This window comes from Aspergillus pseudonomiae (assembly GCF_009193645.1).
Source record: "Aspergillus pseudonomiae strain CBS 119388 unplaced genomic scaffold BDV37scaffold_20, whole genome shotgun sequence".
Taxonomy (NCBI): Eukaryota; Fungi; Ascomycota; class Eurotiomycetes; order Eurotiales; family Aspergillaceae; genus Aspergillus; species Aspergillus pseudonomiae.
In genome coordinates, this window is record NW_022476012.1 from 316403 (window position 1) to 343973 (window position 27571).

At 50.3% G+C, this 27571-nt stretch overlaps 9 protein-coding genes across 9 annotated transcripts; 2 read left to right on the forward strand and 7 right to left on the reverse strand.

The window, feature by feature from the left end:
• Positions 1-298: 298 nt before the first annotated feature.
• Positions 299-2328, reverse strand: BDV37DRAFT_281469 (uncharacterized protein; the record flags this gene model as incomplete). Its single annotated transcript, XM_032086821.1, has 2 exons — positions 299-709; positions 2167-2328. 2 exons carry the CDS (start codon positions 2326-2328, stop codon positions 299-301), a joined length of 573 nt encoding a protein of 190 aa, XP_031943240.1.
• A 1237-nt stretch (positions 2329-3565) lies between these two features.
• On the reverse strand, positions 3566-4531 carry BDV37DRAFT_244329 (uncharacterized protein). The gene is made up of 2 exons (XM_032081530.1): positions 4384-4531; positions 3566-4328 (listed from the first exon to the last, which is right to left on the reverse strand). Exons 1-2 carry the CDS (start codon positions 4483-4485, stop codon positions 3675-3677), a joined length of 756 nt encoding a protein of 251 aa, XP_031943241.1. The 5' UTR covers positions 4486-4531; the 3' UTR covers positions 3566-3674.
• A 2193-nt stretch (positions 4532-6724) lies between these two features.
• BDV37DRAFT_244330 (uncharacterized protein) lies at positions 6725-8418 on the reverse strand. The gene has a single exon (XM_032081531.1). The coding sequence runs from the start codon at positions 8275-8277 to the stop codon at positions 7408-7410; it is 870 nt and encodes a 289-aa protein (XP_031943242.1). The 5' UTR covers positions 8278-8418; the 3' UTR covers positions 6725-7407.
• A 427-nt stretch (positions 8419-8845) lies between these two features.
• Positions 8846-11537, reverse strand: BDV37DRAFT_84586 (Zn(II)2Cys6 transcription factor domain-containing protein). Its single transcript, XM_032091335.1, has 2 exons — positions 9163-11537; positions 8846-9107 (listed from the first exon to the last, which is right to left on the reverse strand). The coding sequence occupies exons 1-2, from the start codon at positions 11419-11421 to the stop codon at positions 8898-8900; spliced, it is 2469 nt and encodes an 822-aa protein (XP_031943243.1). The 5' UTR covers positions 11422-11537; the 3' UTR covers positions 8846-8897.
• Positions 11538-12218: 681 nt separating this feature from the next.
• On the forward strand, positions 12219-13180 carry BDV37DRAFT_244336 (PaaI family thioesterase). The gene has a single exon (XM_032081532.1). It carries the CDS (start codon positions 12367-12369, stop codon positions 12994-12996), a length of 630 nt encoding a protein of 209 aa, XP_031943244.1. The 5' UTR covers positions 12219-12366; the 3' UTR covers positions 12997-13180.
• A 158-nt stretch (positions 13181-13338) lies between these two features.
• BDV37DRAFT_292831 (saccharopine dehydrogenase family protein) lies at positions 13339-14871 on the reverse strand (the record flags this gene model as incomplete). Its single annotated transcript, XM_032089253.1, has 1 exon — positions 13339-14871. The coding sequence occupies one exon, from the start codon at positions 14869-14871 to the stop codon at positions 13510-13512; it is 1362 nt and encodes a 453-aa protein (XP_031943245.1). The 3' UTR covers positions 13339-13509.
• Positions 14872-15287: 416 nt separating this feature from the next.
• On the forward strand, positions 15288-17256 carry BDV37DRAFT_292835 (NAD(P)/FAD-dependent oxidoreductase). The gene is made up of 2 exons (XM_032089254.1): positions 15288-15995; positions 16064-17256. The coding sequence occupies exons 1-2, from the start codon at positions 15405-15407 to the stop codon at positions 16967-16969; spliced, it is 1497 nt and encodes a 498-aa protein (XP_031943246.1). The 5' UTR covers positions 15288-15404; the 3' UTR covers positions 16970-17256.
• A 166-nt stretch (positions 17257-17422) lies between these two features.
• On the reverse strand, positions 17423-18943 carry BDV37DRAFT_281476 (flavin-containing monooxygenase; the record flags this gene model as incomplete). The annotated part of the gene is made up of 2 exons (XM_032086822.1): positions 17423-18723; positions 18775-18943. 2 exons carry the CDS (start codon positions 18941-18943, stop codon positions 17423-17425), a joined length of 1470 nt encoding a protein of 489 aa, XP_031943247.1.
• A 543-nt stretch (positions 18944-19486) lies between these two features.
• Positions 19487-27524, reverse strand: BDV37DRAFT_244348 (putative THO complex component (Rlr1)). Its single transcript, XM_032081533.1, has 3 exons — positions 27228-27524; positions 22151-27138; positions 19487-22082 (listed from the first exon to the last, which is right to left on the reverse strand). The coding sequence occupies exons 2-3, from the start codon at positions 27055-27057 to the stop codon at positions 19691-19693; spliced, it is 7299 nt and encodes a 2432-aa protein (XP_031943248.1). The 5' UTR covers positions 27058-27138; positions 27228-27524; the 3' UTR covers positions 19487-19690.
• Positions 27525-27571: the final 47 nt, after the last annotated feature.

Sequence of the window (27571 nt, forward strand, 5' to 3'; positions counted from 1 at the left end):
TCCCTTGATATACATTCATCAAGGTATCAAGTAGCATCAGATACCTTTCTGGAGTCATGTCCTGCTTCATGACCATCGAATCAAGTTATGCGTGTATTTCTGTCCCTACCTCACCGGTTTCATTCGCTTCTGTGCAACTAAACCGACATGATGCCCATATTAGTCTCAACAGCTTTTATTTTCAATGGCTCAACCTTCATTTCTCTTTTAATATATATAGTCACAGCTTCCTCGACATGTCTCAAACACTATCAGTGCGTGCCCCGTGACATAGATCTCACAAAAATGCAGAATCTATTTACAAGTATAACGCCATTCCTCCGCAAATATCAACAGTCTCGTAATTAGTTCCGAACCCCTTGATCTCCGGAATGATCCGGTAGTAAAAGTTGGCCGCATGTTCAGTCTCAGCAAAACCGATGAAGTCATCCATCTTGTGGTTGGCGTTGTCCGCATAGACAGCCCATGTAGCAGCCCCCGCCAGTGCCATAGACTTTTGATGGGCTTGGGTGAGCTTCGATCTTTCCCTGGTAGTGAACGCGATCTTGAACCCAGGGTTGTCGAATCGCTTTTGTAAATTGGATCCTTCAGTGTTATTCGTACCAGAGTCCCCTTGTAGAAGTGGCAGGTGAAGAACGGTTTCACCGTTTTCATAGTGGTTGGTGATGATATCGTGCTTCGGAGAGTCGTCAACGGCGAAACCAGTAATCTGGAATCTGTGGGTTAGTAAAGGCTTGTCCTGACGTCTAGCTAAGGCAATAGTATGTCGGTGTTCAGCGTTGGACGTTACTCCGTGGAGCGTACCCGATTTTTGGTTACTATACAATTTGCACATGAGACATAATATAATGGCTATCAACAAAAGGATGGACTATTGAACTACTGGTGCTTCTAGTATATAAAATCCCTGTCTCTATGTGGAGTCTAGAATCAGAATAATCAAAAAACAGGAACAGTTGATAGTGGATAGCCGGCCTACGAACCCTTGCAACGCTGGCGAAGGGAGCGTTAGTCTTATTACATAAATACCTCGCATAGCCGATAGTCTTCTATTTTATTTATCTACCATTGTTTCCGGGGCACAACAGTTCCACACAGCTTACTCTTCCTTTCTTCGAGTGATGCTAACATATTCTACTGTTGGATAGAACGCAATGGGTACCAATGAAAAAGCTACTCCGCCGATTTCTCAACCATCCTCTCCGCCAACACCTTCGCGAACTGTTACTATCCTTCGGAGTATCGTACGAAGTCCGCGGGCGTAAGTGCGGTCCTATATATCAATGATATAAAATATCTGAAGCTAACTATTTAGCTTACCTTTTATCGCACTGATCACTCCGCCTGTGCGATGGTTTTGGAATTACATGGGATGGCGTAACGGAGGAGACGTGGCCCATTCGCTAATCCTCGGACTATTAATACTGTATTTTATCATATCGCAATATGTTCGCAGGTACGATTGATGGACTGGAAGACAATAATTTATTATACTGAATAACAAATCTTCATCTGCCCACCCTAACTATCTGTGCCGGAATGAAACTTCAACACATGCAGTCCGTTAATGTTCTACACTTAAGACCTGCTATCTGCATCCTGTGTTTGAGGTCCTTGCCTGACCGAGTCCTCTAGGAGTCGGCGATGTGGGGTTCGGTGAGATACTTGTCCCATAGTCCATGTCACTTGTCATCGCTACCTACCCAAGGCAACAGAAAAGGCCTAAATCCATGCATCCATGATCCTCTACCCAAATGATAATGCCTTCGCGCTTTCTAGGGGGTTGGGAGGGTGTGGAGTGTTGTTCCCAACAAGACACCTTACGGAGAACTCTGGAATTGCGATGTTAGGTATCCACTTTGCCCTACAGGTGTAGGGCTGGTCTATGTACGGCGGAGTAGTACCATAGTCGACAGCCCACACCACAGTCATACACAAATTAACATGTACCGTTAGTTGCAAGCGCCATGGCGGCCATATTGATTTTCTCATACAAATCTGCAGGAATCCTGATAACCTAGAATTCGCAAATACATTTTCAGCTATCTATATAAATTTTCAAGTAAAGGAGCATTGAAAGTTTATTTTAATACTAGTATTGGTTCTGTATATTTAGACTAAAATATTTTACTGCAAGAAATTGATCTTCTCTAAAACACGCCTCACTGCTTGAGCCTTGAGTAGCCATCCCTTCAGCGGTAAAGCAATAACTTCATACTCCAATTCTCCAACACTTGTGCCCCGTGGTGGCCCTCTCTGAGACTCTAGCGCAGTCTTTATCTTCTTCAGTACCTCCTCCAACTTCTTGAGCGGGTTCCTAGATGGCATGCTGGCTGTATTTGAGGCAGTGAATTTAATTTTAAGGTGAACTTAGTACTAAACCATAAATTTATCTCCGGGACAGAATGTCTAATTTTCGTTCTTAGAAAGTTGATGTCCCATTCCAGATTGGAATGATTTATTACCTGTCATGGATTTTGCGTCGTCTATATGGCTTAGTCTTCATGGTGAACTCATCTTTTCCCTGATCATTTGATACTGTGTGTCTTAACTTTCGCTTGGCTTCTTCTGCATGTATAGCAATTTGGAGTGAAAAGGAATATAGGCTGAGGTAATGTGGCCAACAAGTCAAATTCAGAATATCACCTGGGGTTCTCCGCAGACTCTCATTGTGCAGTAAGATGATATTGTCGAGATCATGGTGCCTAAACCATGGGCAGATAGCAAGGATATTATGCACCATGCATCAGACAACTTTGTGGGTGCAAGGCATTGGTTTCTTCCACTATTCACAAGACTCTCCAAGACATAGATGCCCGGCCCAAACTCATTGTCAGCGTTGGTTGAGCTTATAACAGGGAGGAAGCTGTAATAGCACAACATTGACGGGATTGTCTGTATATGAGACAATCTCATCACCAGTTTTCAAGATTTGTAGCTGGTCGCAGAAATAGGCACCGGCATAGTAAAGGTTTCTTAGTACTGGGATTGCTCTTGGCATCTGTCAAGTCCTCGTGAGTTGCAGGATGGTTTCACTGGCAGGAACAACGGCATCTAATGCTTTGCCTGGGATATATTGCCCGGATATGTACATGCTCATTCGCCCTGCAGGTCTCTGACGGTACGTGGTCAAACTCGAAGATTCTGCAAGACATAGCTCGCGTTTGACCGGGATTTTTAAACAGGAGTTGCTCCACTCGGCTAAGTCATTGCTTGGATGAGATTATATGGACATGCTGCTCAAGATACGAGTTCTCGCCAATGCTCTGTGGATCTGTCTTCTTGTCCCAGGGCGTGATATTACTCACGAAGTGTGTGCTATGCAAAGTACAAGATATGAGGGTATGGGGCCTACTGTCAGGTCTGACAGTGCCTCCTTGATTAATTTCTTCGCCTTTTTTACCGACACCGGCTGGTACGTTGAGGATGAGAAAGAGGGGGTCAGTCTCTTTGGATAGAGAATTTATATTGAGATGTATACAGAGTATAATAGTGAATGAGGAACATAATGAATGTCTAAATCTCAAATTGCATTGAAAATAGTGAACATACAGTATAAATTCACAGCTAGTTCATATGTCATTATATTCCCACCAAGCACAGAGTAGTACACAAGTGGACAACCAAGGTCAAACACTACTTAGCAACTGCCATGCTCACGAGCAACGATGCGCTCACTGGATGGCAATATCGGCACAAGAGAGGTAAATCTGGCCGGTCTGGAACGAGTTCCACTTGAATGAAATCAAGGTGTGGTTGGAAGTGTACTCTGGAAGCTTGACCTTCTTGGTCACCGTGTAGCCACCGGCAATACTGGTGTAGCACGAGTTCAGCTCGGCATTGTCAACTCCCTGGCACTTAGGCCGGTCAGAAGCCTCGAAGCCATTGCACGTAAACCAATCATTACGCCAGCAGGCCTCGCCCTCGGAGCAGTCCGCACTGTATCCACACTCCTGGCCATTGACATCCGTGCAGGGCAGCAGACCTGCGTCAAAGCAATCCTCAGCAGCCTGCTTCTCCTCCTCAGTGGGGAGGTAATCCGGGTCGAGGAACTTGTCGACAATAGTCTGGTCTTGACAGATCCGGTAGGTGAACATGCCGCCATGGTCGCCGTTGTGGTCGACACACCATTGCACTTCAATCTCTTCGCCGGCACTGTAGGTTTGCACAGCATCGGAGCCCCAGTTAGTGGTTGGCTGGTTGTAGTCGATACTATCACGGGCGTTGTAACCACAGGGTCCGCTGCGGCCGACTGGTGCGGCGTCGAGGTCGGGCCAGGAGGAGACGGGTTCGAGGATCGCACATTCAGGGCACGAGTCGACACCGGCCTGGAGTCGTTAGTCAGGTTTGAGCTAGGTGGGAGTAGGAAGAGGGAGCAAATACCTCGTTGCCGAGACGGGTTCGGCTAGAAGGGATGTACATGTAGCCATGACCTGCCACGGAGGTAGCTAAGCCGAGGGAGAGTAATGGGGCGAAGGCCTTCATTTTTGATAAATTGTTCAATGCGAAGAAAGCTAGAGAGGTAGTATCCTGTCCTTTCGCGATTCTCATGCGCTTAATGTATTCAACAAACCTCCTCCATCCCGGTCCAATTGTCCAATATATATACATGACTCAAAATGCGATCGACGTCATTTTGGGCACTACCCACCTGACTCGAAACATTCCTAAACAGGGGACGGACATTTAATCCCAGTCCGATCTGCCTTAGTGGAAACAAGCTGCCCCGGAAGTTGCGGAGGCGGGACTCTATCGGAATGGCGCGCATACCAGATTAACACTCTTCAGGGCTGGCGATATTGAAGATCATAGCTCAATGGAGTTTAGTCCATGCCAAGAGTCATATTTCCTCCGTGATCGATAGAGTAGACTCTCGGGCGCTTGACATCTAAGCGACCTTGGCATGAAGACGGAGTGGACGAGAAGTTCCGGTAAATTTCCGATGGGCATGGACTGATGCAGTAAATGCCAATTACTCTCGGGCCGGTGACTTGCATCTTGTTGATCGTGTATTGGGCTGAGACATGAAGGCAATGTGCTAGGTATGTTCTCTGTGGTTGGTTGGTTGGAGGAAGCTCAGAGGGTATTCATTTCTCTGTCGACTTACCTTAGAGCTGATTGACTTACAGTTGTTTTGATTTACTGTCTACAGCTGGTTAGAAAATAACGCAAATATTCATATTCTGAAATTTCGCTCTGAAGTCCTAGGTCTGGGCCGTAACCGAAAAAGACGCATGATAAGATACATAATCCGTGTATTCCATATGTACGTCTGAATGATGCAGTACTGTAAGTAGACAGCAGGCTATGCGTACGTATATCCAAGAAATTGCAGGGCAGCCTTCGGTATCCACTTGTGTGCCCATAGCTCAGTAGTGTATTGGATGTCCGAAAGTGAAGGCTGGGCAATAAATCCCATATTCCCTTCTACTGAGCGTTATTATTATCGTCTCAGAAGCCGAGGCAGTACTGACACTACCAACGCTACAAACACTGCATGTACACCCAGTCAAGAACAGCAGGTGCACTGGGGTGTACTTGCCCTGGAAAGTAGTATCGTGGGACTGGACATGCTGCCTATAGAGGAACGATGCTTGTACTGTGGTATAGTAATTATACATCAGGTATACAATTAGTTGCTGGCTCTGCTTGCACGGACAACTGTGATGGAGCATCAAACGGTAAGGGCAGATGCCTAATATAGATGTTGTACTCCATCGCCTTCATTGCCAATGTGCACGTGTTAAGCCCAAGGCAGATCGTGCCGGTCAAAAAAAAAATCAGATATACTACCAATTTCAAGCCAATATACAATCGCATTGTCGCAAGGTAGACACAGTAGCTGCCCATAGATGTATGCCACCAAGTTATCAACATATCAGGCCCTAGCCCTCACTACCCACGCTGCCACGCACGGCGTCATATCCCAGCGGGAATCTAGTCTTCTCGAATATGCCTTTAATTTGTCTTTGTCCTACCAAATATCCCCTGCGGTCAGGTTAAGAAGACGGGTGTGTCTTTATCACGGCTATTGAGAGAACCTCATGCTTCCAGGAATATCAACATGGACTAGACGGAAATGCTTTTTGTGCTTTCATGAACGACACCAGGAAGCCGTTAGAGAGGGCTCTGGCATTCCTGGAACAGAATACTTCATTCAGAGATATAGTTTAGAGGTTCGTGCGTGCATGGCCAACTTTTGCGATTGATGGATCATGCATATCAAGGGAGTACGCGATGATCCGATGATGATTACTCAGAGTCTTTGAGAGCTGCCACCGAAGGTAAGTCTTTTTGAGAGATTGCATAGCGTTCGGAAGTGTATGGTCTTGAATTAATGGTCATCATCTTCAAGAGAGCTGGCTTTATACCTGCACAGCTTTAAGCTTGCCCCTGGTGACAAGCGTGATAACTATGCGGGCTTGATGTCACTTTTGTTATGAAGAGTGGTCCAGGATGTGATGGAAAACATGTGTAACGGCGGAAGGGCTAGACCTGAGCAAGGAGTCTAGGTCAGGTTTTGCCAACAGCTACTATCCTAGAACATTCGTCCAAAGACAGTTGGCTTTTCTTTGTATTGACCGCCGGTTGATGTATTAAAAAAGATCGCCTCTTCTAACCGCGCATTTGGATATACATTAGGGCTAGCGGCAACTCTATCACCAATTGCGCCATGGCGGAGCAACGCGCTTATCCAGGAGTTATGATTGGGGATCCATGAAATGCAGTCTTTGCCAATGAAATGTGCTTCTCAGGTAATATGGCGGGTATAAATAGAGTCTGTCCCCCGGTTCAGATATCATAGAAAAGTGCGTTAACCACATTATTAAAGCTACACTGGCTGTGAGTTTACCCGGTCTAGATAAGCAACCCCTTCTATTATGCCTATGATCGTTGCGGCTAGTTTGAATAAAGAACTCCACTGATTTAACATGTCCTAATCCCTATAATCTATAAACCAACATGGCCTACCTACTCTCTGTGGGGATTTTTGGCCCGGGTACGGACGAGCCTGCCCACTGGGGATTCGTCATCCACCAAACCACTCAACGGACTGGTGAGCTTCTGCATACTAGGATGATCGACGAAAACCTCAACATGTTTCAATTCGAGCATCGGGCTCCACATAGGCTGATATCCCAAAGTGCGTGGGGTCTATGCAAAATAAGAGTCCTCGACAATACAGAGCGCTTAACAGTGATGTCCGTACTCAAGAAGGTGCCGGCACCGAAAGGTGGGAATGAAAACTGCCAGAATTGGGTGATACATGGGTTCATCGACCTCGAGGTGGATGGACTTGTCCCGGAAGGAACGGCTGAAGCTTGGGGAAAGCGAATTGGCCTGGCGTCATCGAAGGTCAAGAACGACATTGGCAATGCATGGATATCGTTGAACGGGAGATAAACACTATACAGGGGAATACCGCATCATTGACAGGTCGACTTCATTCAAAATCTCATATTCTTTCTGTAAGCAAGGGATAGCAGAGTCGATCATTTCAACCCAGGGCGAATCCAAAGCAATACGCTTAGCGGCAAAAAACTCCCTCTCCGGAAGGCTGTACCCAGCTTCACCCCAGTCAACTATTCCTTGAATTAGCCCGTCCTTAATAATGATATTGCCTGGATGTAAGTCTCCATGGGTCATAAGTCCCAGACTACTAGAATACCCTTTCCTAAAGGATAGGATTTTGTCTTTGAGCGCTTCGTCTTGTTCATACCAGACTCCGGGAGGCCTTGATAAACGGAGTGCCTCCACAACAGCATGCTGGTATTGCTCAAAGGAATAGAAAGGTCCATACTGTTTGGTAGATGTATAATCCCAGGGGTGTCTGAAGATGATGTCGTGGCATGGCCCGCCATTTACAGAGCCCAAGAACGAACTGGACAACTCACGCCATTCAGAAACATAGGATTTGAGTTGGTACGTAATTCTCTGGAGCTCTTCGCGGGGCATATCCTCCAAGCAAGATGCAAGGGTACTTCCCTCGATTTTGCTCATAAGGATGAATCCTATCTCGCCTATCGTGTAGGCAGTGTGAACCTTCGGCACCGGCACCTTTGTTTTTGTGGCGATTAAGAGTAATGCTTCTGCTTCATCCATACTGACTTCTTCGCCAACCTTCAGAACTCTGGATTCTGATATTTGTAACATCCAGTTGCCGCCTATGCGGTCGGGGGTAAGATCTATCGCAGATCTGAGTTGCTCTATCGGGACGATGGTTCTGTTTTGTTCGCCAAGAGAGCCCGTGAACACAACATCCGATCCATTGGTCATGATCTTGATCAAATCTTGGACAAATGATTCCTGTGATTCATGTTAGACCAAGAACTTTCTATAGGCAACACTCATGAGCAACTTTGTTACTATAGGTGCATACCATGGTCGCAGATTTCTATAGAGGGACATGCGTTTATAAAACTACATATCCAAGAGGAAAAAGGGAAAATCCAAAGGTAGGAAGGGAAGGCAATATGTAATCCTCCGTGGAGTTGTCGCATACTAGCGCAAGGAACACGGTTGAAGTATTTATCCGCCACAGTCCAACATGATGAGTACCACGTGCGAGAAATCAACAAGCTTGTGCAATATCTAGTACTATACCACTCAGCTTCTAATCCTTTGTTCACTTACTTCTATTTTGATTATTCAACTAACACAAGTAGTAACTACACAGAGTGAGAAGTCAGTATTTATATTGATTTGATGTAATCGACCGCTGGGCTGCAGATTCAGCATACTCCACAGATTGCAACTCTACAACTATGTCATAACTACTGATCAGTCTGTTACATGCCTGCTTACACAGTATAGTCTGTTGGTATCCTTAACAGACTCTCGGATGCCATAATGTCTCCCATGAAACCCTTCCAGGCATAGAAATGCGCGTAAAAGTCCTACTCTAGCGGAGCTTTCATGCCATCGTCTTCTCTGTTCGGGAACATCACGAGCGTCTTTTCCAGCGCCTGCAGTCCTTGCAAGCAGTGGTTCAGACCGTTTGTCAACGTGTACACACTGTTTGTCTCCATCTTAGCCATCAATCGCTGGATTTCGTCCGCAAGTATTTTGGCAGCCAGTGTATAGGCCTTAACAACAAGGGCCGGTTGCTGTGCAGCCAGGTCAGCTTCAGGGGTACTATAGTTGCAGAAAGGTCACCCTCACCGGATGCGCAGCTATATCCTGCACATTCACCTTCAGACTATGGCCCCCTTGGAGTCCGGGACCCGGCACTCTAATACTCAATGATGCTAGGTAGGATATATTCATGGCACTTGCAAGCCTCACCTCTTGGCGATACGCACTCGTCGATCGGAGAACCGTGTGAAGGTTATCTTCAGCTGGCAACGATTCCATGAGGTGTATCTCCAGGTCGCGGATAAGCTCATCGAACAGGAGAATCGCCAGGTCGCCATCGGTGGCACAGAATAGAACCCTGCGTCGGACATCCGCTTGGGACGCTTGTAAGCTCATAATGGTTGTAGAGGTAATGGGGCCAAAGGCTTCTCTCCATGAGTCGATGAGCACAGTTGTCGCGGTGTAGTGGCGCTGAAAGCTTTCCCCATCTCCCACGCTCGTCAGCAGATCTTGCGATGCGACTGTCAGCAGCGCTAGTGATCGCCACAGCAGCACAGCAAGCGATCCTGCATTAGTGACAGCGCGATCCACAACATCGCATGATGCGTTCTTGGACCACAAAGTAGTCACATTGTGCTTTTTAGGTCGAGCACGCGCAAGAATAGAATCCTTAATTTCTTGCTCATGCCTTCTCGTCTTCAGTTCGTCCGAATTGTCAGGCTGTACTGGGCCCCGCAAAGGTAATTTGTTAATACTAGTGTCTTGGAGCTCGAGACTCGTTGGGTCCATTCGCTCACGAGACATGGCGACGGTGACAGAGTGAGACATCCAGAAGAACCACTCAATGGCACCAACCACCTCTAGGATGTATTGTCGAACTTCAAACGAGAATGCTTGGACTATGTGTGGCTTTCTCCTCCCAGTGCCGGCGCCTACCGGATTTGCAGAGGAGAGGGGAGGACTTCCTTGCTTGTGATTTTCCTGGAGATACACCCGTGCATTAGAACAGAGTGCCCGAAGACGCCGAGCCCCTTCGCGGTGCGCGAAAGTGATATCCTCCGCACACATGTCGCTCTGCTCCAGCCCTGTTGGTGGCAAAACTCCGCCAAAGAGAACGAGGGAGAGTGCCAGGCGAAAGGACCTAGTTGCTCCAATGTTCTTGAAGAGCATCTCTCTGGCCTTTTGCCATGTTGCATAAGCAATGTCTCTGGCCCACGAATGTGACTTGGCCGTTCTTGTCTGATTGTTTTCGTGCACTTTGAATTGGGTGGCTATTGCAATAGCAACCCATTTGTATGTTTCATCAATAGCGTCATCTCGCATATTGCGAGATTTAGGGCTTTGTGAGAGTCCCGGGCGCTGAAAGAGTGCGTCCAGTAGTGATACAGCGAGGTAAAGATTGGGTGTCGCAGATTTTAAGTTCCAAGATGTCAGATTCATGTCCCAGCAGTTGTTGATGCTCGATCGGGCGCTCTCTAGATACGGAGATATATCGGCGCTGTTGCTCAACGGCACTAGGGCGTCTATCCCTAGAGAATAGCAAGGAGGCATGCATCTCTCCGAAAGGCAGGTTGCAATCTGTATATCAACGACATCGATATATAAATACAAGTGCTGCACGCATTGCTCTCGTGCCTCCAGCTGCTTCGCTTGGTCCCATTCAGGCCGGGGTATCAACGTCAAACCTTGCACATTGGACACATCCTCAGTTGGTCTCAATTGGGAATTAGGAGCTCTGTTGCCCGCTGGAGATCTAGGGGGACTTTCTTCTCGCCTCTGGATGTGGCGGGGGGGTTTCCGGCTAGCTAACCAGGCTACCGTACATTCCATATTCCGGAGGGAGCACATGGTACAAGCAACTGTGGGTTTGTTGCCAGAGATTGCCACCCCCCTTGGAAGGTCGCATCCCCGTTTTGCCAGACGACATGGATCACACGAGTGGTTCTGTCGACGTATCCGCCGCCCTGTGCTCTGTTTTTGTGTAGTGGCGGAGACTGGGTACGGCTCCTGATGGTTATGAACGGCAGGTGCCGTAGAGGTTCGATCATCGGTTTGAAAATGTGAGTATGGATGGGTGGTACTGTCAGTACATGTCTTTTGGTTTTGGTAGGAAGCCTCCAGACTGTCTAACCAACCTGGCTCTGTCTCTGTCCATCGTGGTAGCTGCTCCTTTTCACCTACATGGACGACGGAGCTCACAGACTGGCCCAGGTCTGAATCAGGGGGAGTCAGGCAAAACGGCAGTGAAAACTGGAGCTCATTGATCGGAATCCAATTGCAGTCATTGTTTTGGTCATGCGATATTTGTGGGAATTGCAGGTAATTGTCTTGTGGAGAGAATGTCATCTTCTTGCTGTTGCGATTCCGAGGGAGCCGAGCTACATAATGGAACTATTGGTAGTGAGAAATCCTGGGAACCGTTCATTCTCTTCGAATGTATGAGTGGAGGAGAATGCGGAGGCTCATTAATATGCGACAAGAGAATCCGGGGAATGGAGATCATCCGTGGGGGGTCCGCGGGTCCCGGCCAACTCCACCATACATTGAGTTTGGGATATGATATAGTTTGTGGATATTCCCTACGAACTGATGATATGGAATAGGACGAAAGTAAGACTTTCATGTTCCAACAACAATATCCTGGCGTATCTGCAAATGACGCTGGCAAACGCAGACCCCTTGGGAGCGTGGTGTTTTTGATATTTCCTGGAACATGAGGCGAGATAATGTGAGAAAGAGACGCTTTCTGCACCGTTGATCATTGGTTATACTATCTTGCCAAAGGCTAGATATAATCGATATATCCAGTTGGGGGGCGATGTAGGTCTTCTATAACCTCTGCGCCTCCGACGTACGTACGAATTTCACACGCATCGTTGAACAGTCTAAGGCGGTCCTGAGGCACCGAAATCCGCAGACTCGATGATCTTTAGGTTTTCTATGCCCCCCACCCAATGAGAACCAAGGTTAAGTCTATGATGTTGATGTCGATCAATCGAGGAACCGCGGGTCCGCTTCCATCCCGCATTGACCCATACTCCACCGACATGTGCATAGCGAATAGCACTGCAACGCGAACTACAGGTCTGGCTCGGTTTCGGTAACCGCGGGCACCGAGGTTAAACCGAGACTCCTCACGATCTGAGCAGTTGAGCACTCGCCCTGAGGCTCATTATTTGAGACCGATCGTTGACACTGTGTGGTACCCAGAGCTGCCACCAACGGTTATCCAAATTTGGTATCTCACATTACCTTTTGGAGGCATCAACACATCCCAAAAATCACACAAAAATGACAGACCGTCCATCTTCAAAGCGACATGCATTCTTCGAACCGAACTTGGAGATTTCCCCACAGGATGTCGAATATTTTGCCTCCCTCCCATTTGCTGCACCCTATCTGAGCAGCCCATTGTACGAGCCGGTTCCATTCGTCACCCGATATGATGCAAAGGGCACCTCCAACAAGTTCTTCAGTAAGGTGATAAATACCGCTGATACAATCCCACATTTGTTGTCCCTGGCTCGAATGCCAGGCTCAAAGCCAAACCAGATTCCAGATCAACGTGACGATGGAGCTCCAGATTTCGTGGTTTTCGTTTCTCTAGGCCCGGATCTGTGCGGATTCCAGGATACAGTCCACGGGGGAGTCTTGGCTGCCCTGCTTGATGAGGCTTTAGGCTTGTGTGCTGAGTCCACAGAGTTGGTGTCAAAGGGTCATACGCGGTTGTACACCGCTGGCCTTGAGATTTCGTATCGCTCTCCTGTGCAGGCGCCGAGCGTCGCTATGATCAAGACATGGGTCACGAAGAGGCAGGGCAGGAAGTGGTTCTTGGAAGCACAGGTTCTTGACCAAGATGGCTCGGTAAAGGTAGAGGCTAAGACGTTGTATATCAGCTCGAGAGTTGATGCTGGATTATAATTCCTAGGCGCCACTCATGAGTCACTGGAGGCTTGTGAACTCCTAGCAAGGAAGCTTCTATTTGGGAACAATAAGCCCGCTTCCTACCTGTATGATATTATCGGCATCGGGCATTGTTGTTTGGCGTATGTGTCTTGTAACCAGCCTTGCCATTGTAGTCATACATGTGTTTAGCGATCAAAACCTCATGAATCCCCAATGGATGACATTGAAATTATGTCCTTTTTGGCGAGAAAATAGAAATACTATGTAGCGAGTAATTTATGCTACGGATTTGATTATATAATATTGTTGTTCTTCTTCGGACAGACACAGGCATGTGTAAATATAACTTGAGGGAAACATACATCCAAATGTGAAACCCACCACGGTTTATGCACATTGGAAATGATCAACTTCATGAAATCCAAAGACAAAGGACATTCTATATTCCTAACTTGAGTGGATACTAGCTTTGCCAATTCACCACCATAATTCTCTCCAGAAGCCTACCACAACCCAGTCGCTACCAAGCTACCCCTCAACCAACTCAATAATCTGATCTCGAGGGCATCCAAGCCTCTCCATAGACTTGACAAACGTCTCCAGCTCAGCCCAGTCTTCAGGACATTGGACACCGGGCCGCTGCTGGGCGCCCAAATCCAACACCATCAGGGCAAAAGCGGCACAAGATGTGCCAATGGAAGTCGCCATGCTCTCTCCCATGAACGAGTCCTTTCGGACGACGGGCGTGCGTCTGGTGGCGACAGCAGGGTGTCCATTGCGGGTGCCAATGCCTCGAACGAGGATCCCCGAACGACGTGGCGCCTGCTTGCCCCGTGCGGAATCCACCAAGAAACTCAGGACCTCCCCTGATGTGCATTGTCCCTTGCGCACCTGGTTGATCATTCCCCAAAGGGCAAGGTTCCATGGTTTGAGGGATGAAATGCCCTGGGCAGCTAGCTGGTATAGCTGATTTAGCGTAATGTCGCCGCCCCTGAACTGAGCGGTAATGGCACCAACTGTCTCGCCCCAGCTGGTGGAGGTCTTTTTCTGCATACCCTCGAGAAAGTCGACAGCTGTGTCCATAGAAAGAGCTCCAGAGTGGACGGCGGCGCCCAGACCTCGGGCAAGGCCGTTGAATGGCGCAGGACTGAGAGCGCCCAGGGTGCGGATTCGAGGAACGGTTGGGAGTCGGCGCGGCAGGGTAACCGGCTCGGGGTGGACACTTTCATGGAAAAGATCGTTGGATCCAGCGATAATGGGGGCATAAGCTGTCTCGACCCAGTTCTCATGGACCGCGACCTTTCCATCGGCCCAGGTTAAACAAGGTCCTCCCGTGATATGCATCAGGTGCTCCAGGACCTCTCTGCCCAATTGGCCGCCCTCTTCGCTGACCAGCCAGCAAATATCCAGACTCTCGACAGTATCAAGTTCTTTGGCAATGTCAAGCGCGATAAGGTTGGTCATGCCCGGGGATGAGCCGCAATTGATGTAGCATGGGACGCCCTCCCTCTTTGCCTGCTCGTGTGCATCGAGTGACGCTTGCGTGCTGCTCAAATCGTCGGAATAGTCCAGATAGGGCACCTTTGCATCGATACAAGCTGTGAGGACGGGTGTTGAGGTTCGGTAGTATGGCTGTGCTCCTTGAATCACGAGCGCAGCACCGGCAATAGTGCTTCGTAACTCATCCGGGTCAAAGAGGTTCACCTTTCGTATGGTGACATTCCTACCAGGTAGTTTGGCAGCGAATGTCCGCAGCTCTTCCTCATCAGCGTCTGCGAGGACAACTGGCACGTCGCTTGCTTGCACAAAAAGCCTGATGGCTTCTCTGCATATTGCGTCCGTTGCACCAATAAAGATGACTGGCTTAGAGCCGGTAGTATTGGTTTGCATGTCGTAAGAGGTTTCGTTTAATCTGGCGGATGTTTTACGTTCGAAGAATGCAAAATGGATTACCAGCTATATTGGCTTGGTAGTGAAATGGTAGAGGTTGGCCTCTACCTTTATTCTTTCTACTTTACTTACGACAATCATAAATCGATATTGGTGCTTCTGCACCTGGTCATGCCCTAGGGGCGGGCTTTGCCCCTGATTTGAAGACCTTGAAGCCCTACCCGCGGCTCCGAGCTAACAACAGCATGCCAAAGATCTGCAGGATCATCGATGATCGGCGGGACCAAGATTCGGATCCGGGGGATCCGCGGGTTCCCGAGCATGGGCGTTAGGGTTCGTTCCGTCGATCGAATGCGAGAGCATCAACTCCCAAGAAATCGGAGGCAAATAGTTACGACAAGAACTATGGGAAACTCATGAGCTAGCAGCATAAAAGCAAGGCACGTCGCTTTGCCTTGATTTCATCATGAACTATCCATTGCAGCACATTATTACACAAATCACTTGCGCCTTATAACGAGCTTTCACACAAGATGGCAACGAGTCTAATTCCACCCGAGCTCTTAGCGAAGTTGGCCAGTCAAATCGTCCAGGACCCCGGCATTCCAGTCGCAGCTCCAACTGTGTCAGCATGGCAAGAACCTTCTCATCCTATTGCGACTATCCATTCCGAAGATCTGCCGCAGCGCACTGACTTTGCCATCATCGGTTCCGGTATCACTGGTACCAGCGTTGCGAAAACAATCCTTGAACATGAATTAGCACGCCATAAGACGGTCACTATGTTTGAAGCCCGATCTCTGACGACCGGGGCAACTAGTCGCAATGGGGGCTTCCTGCTGAGCCATGCTCCGCCGTTCTTCAAACGCTATGTCGAGGCTTTTGGGACCGATGCGGCCAGACAAATTGCCCTATTCTGCGACCGCACACTGGAAACCATCGTGGATATGGCCAAGGCCGAGAATCTTGATAAGGCAAGCCAGATCAGAGACGTCACGACAGTCGCTAGCTTCGAAGATGAGGAAGGGTTCGCTGACGTGACCGAATCTATTCGCATGTATGAAGAGGCTATTCCTGAAGCCAAGGGAAAATATACAATCATCAACAAGGAGGCAGCAGAGAAGGTAATGCGCTCTGTGGTGGATAACTAGGACCTACTTGCTGCAGGCGGCATACTGATTGTTTTCAACAGGAGTATCATCTCAAGAAGTCTAGCGGCGCTCTGGTCGTTCATTCTCGCGTGTTCTGGCCATACAGACTGGTCACAAACCTTCTGGAGCGCCTTCTCCAACTTTATCCAGAGCGATTCGCAATCGAGACCCAGACACCGGTAATCTCAATCACCGTCGATGGGTCCGACAACGAATACCCCTACATATTGACAACTCCCAGGGGGACCGTGAGAGCCGCCAAGGTCTTCCACTGCACGAGCGGTTTTACAGGCCACCTTCTGCCCAAGCTCCGGGGAGCAATCTTCCCGTGCCGACTCTCCATGACAACTCAGAAACCGGGACCGCAGTGGGGGAATCGCCCCAACTCATGGCTCTTTCATTCTAAGCAATCATATGACGCCAGTACCACCTTAGTCGAGCAAGGTCTCTACTGGATGCAGCAAAATGCAGAAACCGGTGATCTGTTTGTCGGAGGCGACCTGCAGAGGCTGGATGATTTTATATCCTCAGACGACTCTGTCATCAGCGCGGATTCGGCGAGAAATCTCACTGATTTGCTCCCTAAGAGGCTCTTCAAGGAAGGCTGGACCAACCCCATCACGAATACTACCATGACCTCCGCCACTGCCCTTCATAGAATCTGGTCTGGAATCCTCAGCATGACCGCTGATCAAGTCCCGATTGTGGGGAGTGTGCCGACAAGTGTCAGCGGTAGAAAGGTTGAAGGAGGAGAGTGGATGGCGGCCGGCTTCAATGGATACGGCATGTCTCAGTGTTGGCTATGTGGCGAGGCTATTGCTCGTATGGCGATGGGAGAACCAAAGCCAGAGTGGCTCCCGGATGTCTACTTGAGTACTGAGAAGCGTCTGGGAGATGAGGCGTTTATGGGGCCAGAGGCAGCTTTGGCGTCCTTCTTTGCAAGGTAATACAAGATGATAGATGCTGGCATGCAGGTCCCAGTCTGGTGGTCTTATATCTAGAACCGAGTCGTGAGTTCTACTTAAGTTCTATCAATGGTACCAATTTGAATGTAACTACCACGTCCACTTTCACTGAGCATTTGAAGTCCTCCCTGCTACGTAGCCGAGCCAGTATGGGCAATTTGATGTGGCATCTTCGAAGGATGACCTCCTGGTATTGTACAAGTATGTTCACGTATACCATCTAAATCAGCATTTCCTAGGTTCGACAAGGCAAATTGTGTATCAAGACCGTAGTTGGTCGACCAACGACAGAAATACACATCTCAGACCACGTTGCATCTCCTATTCAGATATACACATAATGATATGGCACAAAAGGTTCTACAAATCGAGCATACTAGTCAACAAAAATTCCCAGATATGGACAAATTCTAATTCTATCCCCCACCACACGTTCTATTCCGACCATTCCAATCCTGTCCGTATATCTCCCCACCACGCCCGTACAAGGTCCTTCCAATAGTACGACCGAGGAGCCCACTGCGGCCTGTCCCCAACTTTCGGAAACGCCGAACGACCCTTCCTGACATACGTAGCGTTCAGGTTCAGGAACGGCAGTTCCTGCATCTCGTTCTGCTCTTCTTCACTACAGCACGGAGATACGATGCTCAGCCCCTCCTCCCGCATTTGCGTCAAGATCCGACAGCTAAGCTGCGCAGTTGCATCAGCACCCAAAGTCCAGCTCGCATCGACATACCCCAAAGCAAACACCACATTCGGCAATCTATCGACCATACTGCATTTCCACATGTAATGGTCCGGAACCGCAAACGGGACTCCGTCGACCATGATCTGGATGCCCCCCGCAATGTTCATCTTCAGTCCGGTGGCCGTGACGATGATATCGGCTTTGAGTTCGGCCCCGGATTGCAGCTGAATGCCTCTCTCCGTCACCGACTCGATCACCCCGGTGGCCACGCTGCCGCTCCCATTCCGGAGGCATTCGAAAAAGTCCCCGTCGGGACACATGCACATGCGTTGTTCCCAGGGATTGTATCTGGGCGTGAAATGGGGGTCTAGAGGCACCTCCTGGGGAAGTTCCCTGCGGGTGATATCGAGACATATCCACTTCGCGAGTCTAGGGAACCAACGACAGAAATTCACCAGGACGAGGGGCACAATAATCCATTTGAACCGGATCAGGCTGGCTGCCAGATGTGCGGAGCAGAACCATCGAATCAGTTTCTCGATGGTGTCTTCCCTGGAAACAGACAGGACATAGCTAGGGGAGCGTTGCAGCATCGTCACACTGGACGCTTTCTCGGCCAGTGACGGCAGCAGGGTGATGGCCGTGGCGCCGGAGCCGATGATGACGATGTCCTTGCTGGTGTAATCCAGGTCGGAGGGCCAGAACTGCGGGTGGAGCACTGGTCCCTGGAATCGCTTGATCCCGGGGATATCGGTCTGCAGCGGCTCATGATAGTCATAGTAGCCGGTGGCCATCATGATAAACCGGGTGCGCAGAGTCACGGTGGCCGCATCGTCTGCGGAAACATGCACCGTCCAGGCCTTCCTACACGTCGACCATTCCATTCTCTCCACCCGATGCCGGAACTTGATCTTCCGGTTGATTCCTTCCTGCTTGGCTGACTCTTGGAGATACTCGCGGATTAACGACCCGTGGGCGATCGAGTGCTTCTGAGTCCAGGGACGCCATGCAAACCCAAACGTAAACAGATCCGAGTCGGACCGAATCCCTGCGTCGTCTTAGACACGGTTCACTCCACCAAAATGCTCGGCGTGCCTACCTGGATACTGGAACAAGCTCCATGTTCCACCAATTTCATGCCGTTCCTCCAGAATGCAATAGCTCAAGTCCGGATGACTCTCCTGCAGTCTGTACGCAAAGTTGATTCCAGAGATGCCAGCACCGATAATGAGAACATCGTAGTCGAGGCGGGCGCTTTGTTCGGGCATGTTGAGGAAGGATGGTGTATACTATTGCCGTAACGGGGTTCGGGTAGTTTGTAGCTTTTAGCATCAGATTCATCCTGGCGACTGATATATTCATGCAATTTCCCAGGCCTGGTCATGTCCCCACTGGCCTTTTTGTCCGGGGGTACAGTTGTATCACGCGTATTGCCACTACATATGCCCGTGAACCCTAAGTGGATATCGCATCTCACTCTGTGCCGCCGGACCCGCGGATCCGGCAGCTTGGGGTTTCTGTCTCCATGCCTGGCTCAGGTCTAACTGCTATGCAAGATCTGTGACTTGTCTTCTGAACTAGGCTGGTGTCGGAGCCGCTACGGAACCGTGTGTCGAAGTACCCACTCTTCTCCAATATTAAATCCATTTCCCAGTTAGGTTCGTGAGTGTCATATGGATCTCGGACTTTGCGAGACTAGATGAACCCTGTATACTCACCCCTTCTGTCGCTTTACGTGTTCGTTAAGACCAGAAGCACAGAGGTGCATTTACATCCTGGATTAAAGTGTATCATTATCCACATACGTTAAGCTGGTATCCGTCCAAGACGCTAAAGAAATGTAGAGAATACACGTGGACTCCAACAAGAGCCGAGAAGGTTATCCCAATGCAAGAAAGATTTGAACACCGTCCAACAATGCATAGATGCGTCATGTAAAGAGAAGCAAAGGAAAAATGTCGAGGTTAAAGAAAGACAATAAAGAATCTCAATCGATCACGTCATGAAATCTAACTTCACGCCCCTCGTCGAGGCCGTTTACTCTCACCCCCCATTCTCATGCCTCCTCGGCCACCGCCCTCGCCATGTCCACTCTCATCGCCCCCGGGTCTTCCACGCTTGCGATGGGAGCCTCCGCCGCCGCTGCCGCCGTCGCGGTTATAGTCTCGGTCGCGCTGACGATCCCGATTGCGGTCTCGATCTCTATCACGTGGTTCCCGGCCGCCGCCGCCGCCCCAGCGCCGATCTTCTTCGGCGTTACCTGGGAGGGGTGGCGGGGGAGGTGGCGGAGGTGGGTGTCCACCAAGCGAAGATGGAGGCCGAAGGCGCCCTTCATGTTCCTGACTCTGGGCGTCTGATGCATCCTCCCGATCCCGTCGACGACGATTGTCATCGCGTGACCCGGTCCCTCGGCGTGATGCCTCGCGGGACTCGTACCGTTCTTCCCGAGTGCCGCCTGCGCCTGCATCACTTCTACGGCTGCGCTCCCGTTCATAGTCTCGCGTCCGATCTCGGTGCTCCTCTCTCCGGCTGCCACTCCGCGTTCCCTCCTCCTCGCCTGTCCGACGGTCACGTTCCCGATCCCGGTCACGGTCACGTTCTCTGTTATGCTCCCTTTCTCGATCCCGGTCGTGGCCCGAGTACCGTACAGACCTTCGTGACTCGGATCCAGTCTCCTCTGCAGGTTCCCCACGGGCTCCGCCTGGTCGATTCCGGGCTTGTCCATCATCTTCAGAGAAAGTGGATGGCCGGCCGGCCATAAGGTCAGGTCGATTCTGTGCTGGTCCCAACCGACCACTTTCATCAGGAGCCTGAGGAGTATTCATACCAGCAGGCTGACGGTTGGCACCTCGGCCACGAATGGTTGGACCTGGGCCCGGACGCTCCGCGGGTCCTCCAGATTGCTGCAGCATGTTGTTGAGTCCAGCAAACCGCTTATCACCACGGCCCCGTTCGCCACCGTAACCGGGACCTTGAGGCGGTCCACGATTAAGAGAGGATGGCCCTTGTGGTGGTCCAAGCGCACTACGAGGTCCCGATGGGGGAACAACGGACGCAGGAGATGAAGGGTGACCGGGGCGCATGGGTCCTGCAAAGGAGCCATCCGAAGGCTGCGGTTGAAGGTTCTTCAGCCGGTCAGGATGTATTCCAGTGGTATCAAGCCTTTCAGCGCCAGGTGACGATGGGGCTGCGGATGCAGATTGGTCAGGACCGCCACGCATACCCTGGCGGCCTGGCCCAGTAGGCGGTTGGCGTTCATTAGGTGCGTTCGGGCCGTTAGAGGGCCCAGGCCCGCCCCGTCCACCTCTGCCAGGTGCATTGCGCATCCGGGGCCCAGATGGGATTTCGGCTGGTGGCTCTGGCTGACGCAACCGTCCGTGGCTCAGGTCCGGGTCTCTTGATTCGTGGCTTTCCATGGAAGGTCGTCCAACCCGTTCACTGCGAGGTCCAGTTGGTAGATCCTCATGCCGTGAATGTGCTGGTCCGAAGTTACCGGATCGGCGGTCATCAGGGAAGCGTTCCGGACGGTTTGGAAGTTCCACTCTTGGAGGGGATAACGTTCTCGACGGCAAAGACCGCCTCTCATCCTTTTCTTGTCGCAGTGCCTCCCCACGTCGATAACCCTCCCGGTCAGGATGATCGTGGATCATCTCTGCGCGATCAGGGTGAGTCGGTGGACCAGAGCGTGCGACAGGCGGTGCGTCCCGAGCGTCCGCAGGGCGTAAACGTCCAGAGCGATCCGGCCACTCCGGTTCTCTTGGGAGACGCCCCTCACGGTAAGGAGGGCCACGGAACGGCTCATCCATAGATGGCCTTAGAGGATACTCTCTATCGAGACGACCATAGCCCCTGCCATCACCTACAGGCTGTTCAAACGACCTATTGTAGTCATGCTCGCCGCCATAGCGACCGCCTCGAGGGTACTCTGAATGTCTATCGCGTCTGTCGTCTAGAAGGTCAGGTCGTGGTGGCAACCTTCCATCCTCCCGATAAGGGCGATTAGGCGTATGCGTCTGCGAGCGCGCGTTTTGGTTGCTGAGTGGCGCTCGTTCTGGGTCGGGGCGTCGAGGAATGTTGGCTTGCCGGCCAGGTTCAGGGCCCTTTGGAGGGGCTGGGGATGCAGCAGGTGCTGGGGAAGCAGGGGTAGGCTGACCAGTGGTTCGAGGCTCTGCAGCTGGAGCAGTAGGCTTCTCATTAGCTGTTGATTCAGCGCCGCTTGCCTGCTGCGTCTGGGAAGCAGCCGGTTCAGCTGTGGTTGAGGCTGTGGTATCAGCCTGCTCAGACGACTTCTGGCCAAGTTTATCTGTTTCTGTTGTGTTCTTCGACACAGCATCGGTCATCTTCGCATCCTCAATCTCTCCATCTTCGACTTCCGTCTTTATAGGTTCTGGCTTGGACGTGTGAGGTCTGTAGTTTGGATTGTCAGAAACACGGGCCAGGGTAGTAAGATTAGTTTTTAGGTTGTATTAACTTACTCAGTAGTTGGTTTGAATTCCGTAGCGGAAGCGTTCAAGCCTGGAGTCGAAGATTGAGGCCGCGACGGTAGCGACTTTCCATTTGCGTTCTTGTCAACTGATTCACTCTTTGGAGGATTGCCCTTCCCTGCTGCTGGTTGACTAGTGATCATAAAGGCCTGGGGAAGCATCCATTTCTTCTCGCGACGGTTGAGATCACCAATCAGAGAGGCTGCGGGAATCTTCACATCATCTCGCTCGTCGTTCTGGCTGAGATTGTTCACACTAGTCAACATATCACGGCCAATCCAGTTCACGGCAGGGAAGTTTTGCACGACTCCCTTGAGGACGCTAATAGCATTGCGAATGTGCATGTATTCGCCGCCATTCAGGCAAGTTTTGAGGGCAGCCGCCAAAAGACGGTGCCACTTGTACAAAAGTCGGCGGAAGTCCTCATATTCCAGGAATGTCGTCGGTTTGCCTTCCGGGTCAACAAGCATGGCAAATCCCGGAAGATCCCTCTTGGTACCGAACGCTTCCTTCTCGTAGACGGCCTTGTCAGCATGCCAACGGCCAAGATCTCGGATAATCTCGTTCAGGAAGCGGCCAAGGTTATCAGCCTCTCTTGAAGTACACTGGAAAATCAATGCAGTAAGTCTCTGCTCTCGGAACAATTGGTCTAGAAGACCGACAGTCCGGAAGTTAGGCGTTCCGGATGTATGGAGGAATTTGAGGAGTTTAAAGCAGTAAAATGCGTCAATGGGCGACAACAGCAGTCGAGGCATGAAGCACTGCTCTAGCAAGGCCACATTCAACGCATCGTGTTTCCCACGCATACCAGCGAACCACCGATCCTTCTCCTTCTGCAGCTTCGTCCTTGTCAGACCATAAGACTTCAGATGAGCTTTGTTCTCCTCCAGTATGCGGTCTTGAAGCTGAGTTATCTGCTTCTTTTCCCGCTCCTTTCTCTGGCTACCGGCCATGCTAATGTCGGATCGGTCGTTGCCAATAGCAATTACTTTCTTCTTCTGGCGGTCTATTTCATCCTCATATGCTTTTTGAGGTATGTGTACGTCGTAAAGAGACAGTTGCCAGAAGGTGGCATAGAAATGCAGGCCAACCACACCCCATGTTTCAGAAGGCAGAGCCGACTTTACCTGGTCCTGGAGGTCTTGCATAACAGGATTCAGAGGAGTTTCAGGAGTAACTGAGGCTGTGGCGATAGCCTGTTCTGTTGTTTTGTTCACAGCATCGGCATCAGTAGGCTTTTCAGACTGATCTTTGTCAACATCCATATCATTCTCAGCAGACTGCCCGCCATCCGGAGCTGTCGCTTCTCCCTCATCCGTTTCCATCTTGTCCGCCTCATCTTTAGACGGAGACTGTTCCTCGCCCTCACCACTCTTGGCCACCCCTGCTTCCTCTTCCTGTGTCGTTCTTTCACTCTCGGATATCTTCTTGGCCACGCTTGGTCGTCGAATCCAAAAAGCTACTTCAGGCTGGACTCCGAACTCACTAATCAGGGATGCAAGATCGGGTACGAATGAATCGAACTCCTCCACCGACATGTTGCTGCGCAGAAGGTCCAGGTACTGAGCTAAAATTCGATGAATTTCATCAAATACGTTGCCCAGCAGCTTGAGTTCTGAGGAACCCTCCGACTCCTGGAAAATGCAGGTCCAACGTTCCTGGGCGATTGCAATAAGCAACTGACCAGCGAGCTTCGAGACGGTCAACGCTTTCATTAATCGCCTCGATGTAGTTTTAGACTCGTGTCGTCGGTCCAACAGCTGTAGGATTGTTTGGGCTTGAAGGACTTCACCACCTGCCATGGCCTGTATTTGGTTGTCGTTAAAGTTGGTGTCGGTGATGATACCTGCCATAGAACTGATCATCTGTTCTAGGACAATAAGATCGGTGGAATTGTTGTGTCGAAGCTGTTCAACAACATACTGCAACACGGGGGTAGGATCCATTACCGAATACCGCTTGAAGGTTCTGCCAGCAAAGGTTGACAGCGCATTCAGCCAGCGACTGGTCAGTAATCCACCCTCTTGAACACGACTTCTTCCTTTCTGACCAAGAGAGTTAATCAACGCCCATGTCAAGATGTCGTACCCGAGGTTGGTAAAGTAACGTGCACATTCCACGACAACTTCGATGAGATTTTCATAAGATTCGATTTGGCTGATGGCGACGTTGATAACAATACCAGGATTTGCATACGCAATCTTGGCCAATGCACGAGCCATCGGTCGTATATTCGTCTTGCTCAGCCTCTTGAGTACGTCCTTCGTTTCTGCCCTCGCTTGGTCAAACGCCGACTTAACGTCCGGAAGGCGAGACGTTTGTCCGGAATACCACTCGGCGTACATATTGTACCGAGTTTCCCGGGGGAAGAAGCTCACTAAGTCGAATACTTCGTTGACAACACCGGGGTTTGCTTTGGTCAAACTAATGGCAGGCACCAAGAGGCGTTTGCAGAGGTCCTTCCACCTAGCCTTGTTTTCAGGCGAATCATCCTTGCTTAGACTATCTTTTCCAATTCTTGCAAGTTTAGTCAGTAGACTGGCGTCCTGCCCAATTTTGTGTCCAGAAAGGTTTAAGAACGACGAGCAGAGGGCAAAGACATCGTCCACATTCTGGCAGAGAGGAACATTATCAGCCCAGTCGTCCCAGTAGAATCTATAATCAGTCCCATCGTTCGTATCCTCTTTGTCAAGTTGAGCCCATCGAAGCACTCGCCTTGGGGGTGCTTGGGTTAGCCGAATCTGGCCCTTCGGTATGCCGGACTGGTCTGAACTCAGGATTTGCTTCTGCTCTCTAAGCTCCTCTGCAGAAGGGAGCGGGCGCAGTGAAGCATATACCTTACTCAAACAGTGGTGGAGAATACGATGGATAAACTCAGGAAGTTCCGGGTAGCCGTCCATAAGCCAGGGAAATTTGCTGAGTAGGAATAGTGACTCGGGAAGTGCACCAATTGCCAGTAAGCTCTTAAGAAGCATCACTTTCTGGTCTGAGGGCTCAGGAAGCTCATCTTCCTCGGTCTTGGCTGGAGTTGACTTTTCCGTCTCCTGGTCTTTCCCAGGCGTTGCTGATCGTGTCTCTGATTCCCGAAGGCGAGGAGTAGGAGCAGGTAGGGTATCGTCCGATAAAGCTCCAGCCATCATCAATGCATTCACACCTCCACCAGGTCGCGCCGCCCTCTCCCTTTCCGCTTTTTCTTTCATTTTTTCCTCCTTCAAAAGATCCATAGAATCATCGGGTCTCCAAAGGTGAGGGTACAAGTCACGTAGTGAAATGAACCCTACCTTAATCAGCAATGCCGCCAGGTAGATAAGATTGTCTGGAAGAATGTCCGACTTGTTACGAGCCCGAGACGAGTAGAACCGAAGCTTGAATCCGAGAAGCTGCGCCGCCACTCGATTCCCTTTGGGTGGCAATGTCCCTGTCTCCTCGATCCATTTACGTGTTCCCGCCTCCTCTTCCGACAGATTGTTGCTTTCAGGGAGTACACGTTTCAGTTCCTCCTCAGAGACTGGTTTACGACCAATCTCGAAGAAGGCCCGGATACCAATCTCGTTGACTCGCTTCCAGAAGTCTCTGTCTCGATGCTGGTTTGAGTGCACCAATTCGGCCCGTTCTTCATCTGTCGTTACCCATCCCGCAGAGCCTGGCAGTGCCCAGTTTGGAAGCCCGGAATCACGGTTGTCACGGTCAGAACCGCGGAAAGAATCCTCCTTGGGCCACCATGAGCTAGCTCTTAATAGCTTCACAAAGAATCGATATTGTTTAACGAGTACGGCAGCGAAAACATCCAACGTGACGTCAAGCACACGACCAACATCCATATCGAACGCGCCGATCATTGCCTTGACCCTCTCGAAGGTATCCTCAACGACTTCACTCGACGGAGGTTCATTGTTGCTGGTCGTGAAAAGCTCAGTGAGTAGTTTTGAATAGCCCTCAGATTCTTCACGCAGTAGGTTATAGTTGGATTGTCGGTAAAGCAGATTGGTCTGCTTCCGAATTCCCATACGAGCAAATGTATCACGGACAAGGCCCAGAGACTGGAGAAGCGGTGTATCCAGCTGAAGGCGCATGAGCGCGGCGCTGATCCCAGTCGAAAATACCAATGGTTTCAAGGCAGGGTTCGTCGTGTCGGAATCGGTAACAATAGATAACGTGTCCAAGAACAGAGAGCGGGTATCAAGAAGGGTTGCCGTCTGTCCTTCGCTATCCATATCAATATCTTCTGCAGCAACATCTTCTCCTATGATATCTTTAACTGCCGCGCCAGCATCCGTCGGCGACAGCCGTCCGTAAAAAGCGGCGCGGATCACTTCCTGATATATCGCGGCCAACTTTGCGATATCCTGCTCATTCTTTGCATGTACTCCATCCTCGACAAGTTTTTGTTTCCCCGTAGAGGACCATGCCTCAACCACAGTGTCACTCACGTACTCATAATCGAATGGGGGAGGCGGAACTGCAGGTTGGACGGGAGGAACATGCGATATTTGGATTTGCGGTGGGGGCGGTGGGTGTGGCTGTGATTGCGAAGGGGCCGGCGAAGGCGATGGGGGAGGTTGGGGTGGATTCATCGCTGAGGGGGTACCATTTGCCTGGTTCTGGTCCGGAGCTTCTTTCGCCGGTGTTGTGTTTGGCGGAGACATAGCAGTATCCTTCCGACCGCCAGCCTGATTCTGGTTGTCGCTGCTAGGCCGCCGTCCAAGGTTGTTCCTTCCCCCTCGATTATTCTGTCGGCGCCCTCTTCCGCGAGCATCGGAGTGATCGCGAGGTGAGTTGTGTTGCGCCATGTTTAGGTTATTCGGTCGGTGAGGAGAGGGCCGTGAGCCGTCGTTTACTGAATCACTAGACCAAGTTCTTTCGCCTCTCTTTCTTTTCCCTCCGCCACCTGGAGCCATGACAGCTTAAGCAAAGCTACCTTGGATTGCTCAGGCAGAGAACCGGAATGTTTCCGACAGGTCGCAAGTCATGGGCGGAGCCTAGGTTTGACTTGTCAGCGTGAACCACAATTAGGATGAGGGTTGAAGCAATTAGGCATGGAAAGGAAAAGCCGTGGGAATGGAACAACCTGCCGTGGAAATGACATGTGACGGAAACTCGAGAGTAAGATTGCCCTGTTCTGAGACAAAGGTGTCTTGGTTATGGATTCGGTGATTGACGATAATAAAGAGGATTGCACCGCGAGTGTCGCGCTTGGGTCGCTTGTGGTACCCGCGCTTGGCGCTAAGCTTTTTGCAGTCTCCGCTGAGCGTTCTTTCACTGCAACATCAGTGCCGGTTAGTTATTCAGGCCTAAGAAAGGGAAAGACCAATGTGAAATAGATGATATTTTCTATGAAATATTGCAATCTAAGTATCTGAAGAACCTGGACTTTCTACTTAGTCATATTACTAATATATATCAAAACCTCGT

Bases quoted from the DNA above. Each gene is read 5' to 3' on its own strand.
- BDV37DRAFT_244329 (XM_032081530.1), bottom strand. From the start codon at position 4,485: ATGAAGGCCTTCGCCCCATTACTCTCCCTCGGCTTAGCTACCTCCGTG. The intron at 4,329-4,383 runs GTATTTGCTCCC...TAACGACTCCAG, and splicing joins GAACCCGTCTCGGCAACGAG to GCCGGTGTCGACTCGTGCCC.
- BDV37DRAFT_244330 (XM_032081531.1), bottom strand. From the start codon at position 8,277: ATGACCAATGGATCGGATGTTGTGTTCACGGGCTCTCTTGGCGAACAA.
- BDV37DRAFT_84586 (XM_032091335.1), bottom strand. From the start codon at position 11,421: ATGACATTCTCTCCACAAGACAATTACCTGCAATTCCCACAAATATCG. The intron at 9,108-9,162 runs GTGAGGGTGACC...CTGGCTGCACAG, and splicing joins AGGATATAGCTGCGCATCCG to CAACCGGCCCTTGTTGTTAA.
- BDV37DRAFT_244336 (XM_032081532.1), top strand. From the start codon at position 12,367: ATGACAGACCGTCCATCTTCAAAGCGACATGCATTCTTCGAACCGAAC.
- BDV37DRAFT_292835 (XM_032089254.1), top strand. From the start codon at position 15,405: ATGGCAACGAGTCTAATTCCACCCGAGCTCTTAGCGAAGTTGGCCAGT. The intron at 15,996-16,063 runs GTAATGCGCTCT...TGTTTTCAACAG, and splicing joins ACAAGGAGGCAGCAGAGAAG to GAGTATCATCTCAAGAAGTC.
- BDV37DRAFT_244348 (XM_032081533.1), bottom strand. From the start codon at position 27,057: ATGGCTCCAGGTGGCGGAGGGAAAAGAAAGAGAGGCGAAAGAACTTGG. The intron at 22,083-22,150 runs GTAAGTTAATAC...TCCAAACTACAG, and splicing joins GAATTCAAACCAACTACTGA to ACCTCACACGTCCAAGCCAG.